The following is a 7,500-nucleotide window of genomic DNA, read 5'->3' as shown; positions in this document are numbered from 1 at the left end:
TTTTACAGAGTATATTGGGCGTTTTTTTACATGGCCCTACATGGGGCTGGCACCAGTGTTTTTTATGTGGCGACGGCACCAGCACTTTTTATATGATACCAGCATTAATGCTTTTAATGTGGCACCAGCACCAGTGCTTCTCATGTGGCACCAGCACCACGGCTTCTTATGTGGCACCAGCATTAATGCTTTTAATGTGGCACCAGCACCAGGGCTTCTCATGTGGCACAAACACCAGGGTTTCTCATGTGGCACTAGCACCAGGGCTTCTTATGTGGCACCAGCACCGGGGCTTCTTAAGTGGCACCCAGCACCACGTGGTTGGGAGGCAAGCTTTGTACCACACAAACTCTGGGTAAGTGTCTTCTACTAAGGCCCTGAGCCACCCAAAGCCTTGTCTGTGTGTTCGGTAGACAGAAACTGAAAGGAGGAAGAAGAAATGGAAGTAGAATGTGGAAGAAAAGAAAATGCTGGAGAGGGAGAGAGTAGGAGCAGGTAGAGAAGTGAAGAAAAGGAAGGAAAAAAAAAAAGGAGGAAAAGTGGAGGGAAATGAGGTGTGAGGAGAAGGTAGAGGGGAGAGGAAAGAGTAAGGTTTGCAGTGTTGTCAAGGGATCACCAAGATGAGCAGGTTGGCTTACCTAAGCTGCCATTCTTGTTGGCGGTGGCCTGGTTCCGTGATATCTCTAGAGCCAGCCTCTGGAATAGATAGGTAGGGAGGAAGATGTAGTAGTGAGGTAGTTGTGATGATGATCTTAGTAAAGAATTCCAGTTTCTGACAGTTTGGTTACAAGAGTAAAGTTACAGACCAGAAAGTAACAACTAAGATAACTGAAATTTCTTTTTTTTTTTTTGAAATTTAAACTTTTTTTTTTTTAATAATTTTTCATTTTAAAATATGGTATACCTTTATTTGATCATGAAAAGATAAATTGACTGAAAGATAAATGATAAACGTATAACAGATTAAATAAGGTGATCTTTTTTTGCTTTAAAAAAAAAATGTAAGTGAAACCAGAAAGCAACCACCAAAACAGTTACCCCAAAATTCCTGCAAGAAGAAAACGAAGTGAAAGAAATTAACCTTGTCAAGCCATGTTCCTGCTACAGCGGGAATATCTTAAATTTCATCTCTGCTGGATTCCCACTAAAGTGATTATGAACAACACGTAGAAAGAGAAGATAAAATACTAAAATCAGACAACTGATTACATTGCAGCTTTGTAGCCAAGTGTGTTTATCACCATTGTTAACGGTGTCCCCCATTGTTACTGTTTATTTTTGTTTTTAATTGAAAAAATCAGGTCATTAAGAATGAAATGTCCAATTTTCGTATGCACCAAATTTGACAATTGTTAACTCTAATCTTAAATTCAAATTACGACAAACGTAAATAAACAAACGAAGTTTGCTTTTAGAAGCGTTGAGATGTCTTTTAGAAAGTTAAAGAAGTGATTTTAAATTCTCAATCGCAGAATTAACTCTGTTTTATCCTGACAATTCTTTGTTTTACAACAACAAAGAGTTACATCATCACTTTTCAAAATGCAATTCATGGTGTCTGATTATATTGTGAGTTTTCTCTTGTAAATTAATTTTTGTGAACACATGGAATAGATAAAAAATTTGTGTTGTTTATGAATATGAGTTCTGCCATGGAACCAATGCATCCCAGACAGCTCGAAACATCAGTGAGGTATTTGGTGAAAATGTGGCAAATGAGCACACTGTACATCGAAGGCTTGAGAAGTTCCTGTCTGGTGACTTTCCTCTTGAAAATCATCCCCGTGGTAGACCTGAGACCAAAGCGGATAATGACAAGCTAGAAACTTCTAGTGGAAGCGGATACATCTCAAGCTACACGTGAGTTAGCAGCAAGGTTTGATGCTTCGATTCCAACTGTATTGGACCATCTGAAACAAATCAGCAAGGAAAGAAGCTGGACAAGTGGATACCACATGAATTGAACGAGCATCAAACGACACATCATCTTGAAACTTGCTGTTCTTTGCTGTCATGGCATAAAAGCAAGCTATTTTTGCATCGTATTGTTACAGGTGATGAAAAATGGATTCTTTTCAACAATGGCAAGTGTTTTGCATGGTGGTTGGGTAGAGACAAAGAGCCAAAATACAATCCAAAAAGGCTAATGGTGTCTGTTTGGTGGTCCAGTGCTGGTGTCATCCACCACAGCTTCATGAGACCAGGTAAGTCAATTACAGCGGATGTATACATCAACCAATTGGATGAAATGATGAGTGAGCTTGCAATTAAACAACCGAGATTGGTCAATAGAGACAGGCCGATTCTCTTGCAAGACGATGCTTGACCACATATTGCACAAAGAACAATACTCAAGTCACAGGAACTGAACTTGGAACTACTCTGTCATCCACCATATCCACCAGACCTTGCACCAACTGACCATCACGTTTTCCAGGAATTAGACAACTTTTTGCAAGGAAAAAACTTCAAATCTGAAGATGCAAAAACAGCCTGTCATGATTTCATCACCCCTTGCTCTTCAGAATTCTTCGCTGCCGGCATAAATAAGCTGCCAATAAAATGGCAAAATTGTGTGGATAATTTAGGTGCATACTTTGATCAACTGCGTTGCTTTTTGTTGAGATAAAGTAAAATAAACTTTCAGCTCAAAATTGGACATTTCATTCTGAATGACCTGATAAAAAAAAGGGATTTTGTGGTAAAATGAGCATGATGAACCCAACACTTTGTTTGAAGAATAAATATCATCAATAATGCCCTCAACTGCAAAGAGAATAGATTTTGCTCATTTACAAGACGAAGAATTTACACTTAGACTAGCATTGAGAATGATTTAGACAATCAAATTGGTGACAGTTATGAAGAAAGTAGCGATTCATGTGAACAAATAGGGTAGTTGAGAGATAAGCTTATAATTGTTATTCTCTTGAATTTTTTCATTCTTTTGTCCATTAGTCTGCCTAACAAATACAGTAGTTGAGAGGAAAGGCCTATTATTGATATTCTCCTGAATTTTTGGAGCCTAGGTGGAGGGTAAAGTTAGACACAGGGGCCCAGGTCTGAGAGAATTAATAAACAAAAGAGTAAAATAATCTTAGATGAACCATACCTCCTTTAAATCATTGACTTGGGTTATGTAACCAGACTGGGCTGATTCCATTTGTTGTATATACCTGTAAGGGGAGATGAAGAGATTAAGCAGCCAGCATTCAGAGTCAAAGAGAATTGATCAGGCGCTGGAGTATGCTTGTATGTATATAAACTCACACACACACATATAAAACCTCATCGTCATTGTCTTAAGATCCTTAATTTCTATGTTTGCATGAGTTGGGTGGAGTTTGAAGCAAATTTTCTTTAGTGGGATGCCTTTCCTGACATCAACCTCAGGCCCCCCCACTTTTTTTTTTGCAAGCAAAATATATTTTGTCCTCAGAGCCAGAAATGTTTACACAGAATATTAGAAATGAACAATGCTGCGTGTAAGTCAGTGGCAATCATCTTTATAACTATCATGAGATGTCAAGACAAGTAGACACACCCAGGAACAACAGTGGCAAAGAGGTGGTCCTACACTCCTCAAAACCCTGAAACTCCCAAACAAAGACCTCACAACATGTGGCAGTTTAACAGGTAAACTGCCACATGTACCACAGGTGGTTCATTGCAAACTTCACACAACTGCTATATGTACCATTCGTGGTACATTTTCATAATTTGAGAAAATATTTTATTCTGTACCTTTGGCATGGTTTCAAGGATATTTAAATGAAATGAGTTCTAAATATTGGTTTCAAATTTTGGCAGGAGGCCAGTATTTTCATGAGGTGAGGGTAAGTCAATTACAATGGTCCTACTGCTCAACTGGTACTTATTTTATCGACCCCAAAAGGATGAAAGGCAAAGTTGACCTTGGCAAAACTTGAACTCAGAACATAAAGAGAGCTGGAATATCATTAAGCATTTTACCCAGCATGCTAATAATTCTGCCAGCTTGCTGCCCCATGAGTGCTAAATATTAGTTTTGCGGGTGACATGTAAAAGCACCCACTACACTCTCTGAGTGGTTGGCATTAGGAAGGGCATCCAGCTGTAGAAACTCTGCCAAATCAGATTGGAGGCTGGTGTTGCCATCCAGTTTCACCAGTCCTCAGTCAAATCGTCCAACCCATGCTAGCATGGAAAGTGGACGTCAAACGATGATGATGATGATGAATTAGGAGATATTGTAAAAATGCCATAAAGTTACATTTCCTTGTAATTAAGCTGTATGCAGTGTGATTGTGTGGCATAAATGGCGCCACCGATAAGGTCTACTAACAGGCTGTGGTGGTTAGTGTGTTAAATTCATGCCCAGGACAGTCACACACATACACTCAAACATTCTGAATACTTACCATTGTTGGTCTCGACATTTCTGGTAGAAAGTCGGCGGACGAACCTGGAACTTTAATATGAGGGTGTCGTTCTGCGTGTCCAGGTAACCCTCACTAGCTAACAGGTCCAGTCGGAAGAATCTGTTGTAGCCCCAACATTCACCAACCTCAAAGTCAGATGCAAACTCTCTCACAATGTTCTTACTGGTATCTTTTGATGCCTGGTGAACCATTTCAACACGGTACTCATACCTAGGAGAAAAACAACAATAACAATATCAGAACAGTTTAAGGAGGATGTGAGAGTGAGAGTGTGAGTGTATGTGAGAGTGAGAGTGTGAGTGAGAGTGAGAGTGTAAATGAGAGTGTGAGTGTAAGTGAGAGTGTATGTGAGAGTTAGAGTTAGAGTGTGAGTGAGAGTGTATGTGAGAGTTAGAGTGTGAGTGTGAGTGTGAGTGACTGTTGTTGTTGGCACTCCTTCGCTTACGACGTCGACGGTTCCAGTTGATCCGATCAACGGAACAGCCTGCTCGTGAAATTAACGTGCAAGTGGCTGAGCACTCCACAGACACGTGTACCCTTAACGTAGTTCTCGGGGATATTCAGCGTGACACAGAGTGTGACAAGGCTGACCCTTTGAATTACAGGCACAAGAGAAACAGGAAGAAAGAGTGAGAGAAAGTTGTGGTGGAAGAGTACAGCAGGGTTCGCCACCATATTCCCGGGCGGAGTCTCGTGGAGCTTTTAGGTGTTTTCGCTCAATAAACACTCACAACGCCCGGTCTGGGAATCGAAACCGCGAGTCCGCTGCCCTAACCACTGGGCCATTGCGCCTCCATGTTTGTGTCTGTATATGTATGATAATAGAGGTATGTGCAAGGGAAACTGGGTGTTTGTGTGTGTGTGTGTGTGTGTGTGTGTGTGCAAGAGTGAGACAGTATGTATAAGAGAGATTGAATGTCTGTGAGAGAGAAAAATTGTGTGCATATGTGTGAAAGAGAGGGAGGGAGGGAGAGAAAGATAATGACATGCTGTTTCTCTTCTTTAATCATTTAATCCTTTAACATTTAAACTGGCCATATCCAGCCCAAATATTCTACCTGTTTTATGTTCAAATCAGCCAGATCCAGCCCCTCACACCTACTGACATTGTCATTATTAAAATCTGTCTTTGCCTGTGTGTGTGTGTGTGTTGCCTGTGTGTGCCTGTGAGACTGTATGTGTAAGCATAGAGGTGTGTGTGTACGTGTGTACATGTATACTCACTTTGATGTTTCCGGAAGGCCAGCTGAGAGCTCCAAAAATACTGACAGGTAATTCCCTCGGACCACACCGTTGCCGTCCTGAAAGTAAAAATATCCAAAAATATCAGCCAAATTGAACACAAACCACACTGTGGAATGTTTCAAAGTCTCTGCATTAGCCTCTGACTATTAACTAATTTTTGGCACAAAGTCAGTAATTTTGAGGGGAAGGGAAGTCGATTACAATGGCCCCCAGCGCACAACTGCTACTTATTTTATCAACAGCAAAAAGATGAAAGGCAAAGTTTACCATGGCGGCATTTGAACTCAGAATCTTCTTGATACTTTCTTGAGTCTGAGAAAGACAAGTCTACCGTTTCTTACTGCACAACCTACACTGATGAGCTGTTTATAGTGACCTAATGTTTGTGCCATTTATCAGCTCGCTTCCTCCATCAAATAGACACTGCCTGTCCAGGTGCATGGAGAAGTCAAAGTGATTGCAGAGTAACATCATCATCATCATCATTGTTTAACGCCCGCTTTCCATGCTAGCATGGGTTGGACGATTTGACTGAGGACTGGCGAACCAGATGGCTATGCCAGACTCCAATCTGGTCTGGCATATTTTCTACAGCTGGATGCCCTTCCTAACGCCAACCACTCCAAGAGAGTAGTGGGTGCTTTTACGTGCCACCGGCACGAGGGCCAGTCAGGCGGCACTGGCAATGGCCACGCTCAAAATGGTGTATTTTATGTGCTGTTTGGAGAAGGTTAACTGACAACACTGAGGCTCTGGTATATCCTGAAAGCTTATGTGCTACATAGAGCTGGCTATCACCCACAAGTGCTAGCACCCACCTGTCTGCAAGAGCTGGCACCTGCCCGCAGGAGCTGGCCTTAGCTCGCAGGAGCTGGCACCAGCTTGCAGGAGTTGGCACTAGCCCGCAGGAGCTGGTGTCACTCGAAGGGGTTAAGCACTCACCAGAAACAACCTTGAGTAATGAAACACCAGATCATCTGTAATTCAAACAAACCTACAATCAAATGTATCCAGCCATAACCATCTCATCAAATTTCAGATATAGTGTATCTAGGACTACACTGTCTCATGTGTCCTTCCTTTTTTTTCTTTCCATATATTGTGAAAAAGACATCAAGCTGTGAACTGACAGAGATTTAACTGCTATTTCCAATAGGTTCAATTAACCATACAGAAACTACCATTGGTCTACCTTAAGACATGTTAAAAGCCTGTGTGCTAGATAGAGCAAACATTTACTTGAATACTGTGGATCTAATTCTGGGTCCTCAATCAGCATTTACACAAATTTAGTTCCTAAAAACAGAAAGGGGTTGAAATACTCACTGGGTACACCTTAAGCCGCCAGCTAAGTCCAAACACATGCAAGGGCTGGCTGTAGACAGGGTCTGCCCTTTGTTGGAGGATGCTGAAGTTTTCCATCACAAATGCACTACAGTCATAGTGTGGAACAATTTCACTAGAAGGAAAATAACAACAACAAAAATGAATGATATATAATGATCATAATGTAAGTATATCAACATATATAACCAAATCTCAAAGTAATCTTTTGGATCAATCTAAAGTGACACTGAAATCTGAAATATTCCAATTTTAATCCTTTTGTTACAATATTTCTTTTGAAATACACTGCCTTTCTTTCACCTGGTTTTGTTCTTATTAACCTGGTATTTTGGAACGTAAATTAACATGAAACTTAGCTGGAAGGTTTAAATTTAGCACTCTTTTAGTCTTTTTGTTACCATATTCCTGTTGAAATACACTGCATTTGTTTCAGTTCACTTTGAATAATGACTAATGAGGTCTCCATTAATATAATAACAATAATTAT

At 40.6% G+C, this 7,500-nt stretch overlaps 1 protein-coding gene across 1 annotated transcript in view; it reads right to left on the bottom strand.

Annotated features, from left to right (window-relative positions):
* Window positions 1-7,500, bottom strand: part of LOC106878451 (uncharacterized) — a 31,872-nt gene that overhangs the window by 12,944 nt on the left and 11,428 nt on the right. Inside the window, 5 exon segments of the mRNA XM_089344182.1 lie at window positions 639-696; window positions 3,113-3,176; window positions 4,401-4,631; window positions 5,646-5,722; window positions 6,993-7,125. Of these exon segments, the coding sequence (XP_089200308.1) occupies window positions 639-696; window positions 3,113-3,176; window positions 4,401-4,631; window positions 5,646-5,722; window positions 6,993-7,125 (563 nt within the window).

Source organism: Octopus bimaculoides, chromosome 28 (assembly GCF_046866305.1).
Source record: "Octopus bimaculoides isolate indiv1 chromosome 28, ASM4686630v1, whole genome shotgun sequence".
In the NCBI taxonomy this organism is placed as follows: domain Eukaryota; kingdom Metazoa; phylum Mollusca; class Cephalopoda; order Octopoda; family Octopodidae; genus Octopus; species Octopus bimaculoides.
This window is presented reverse-complemented; position numbering and strand designations above follow the sequence as displayed.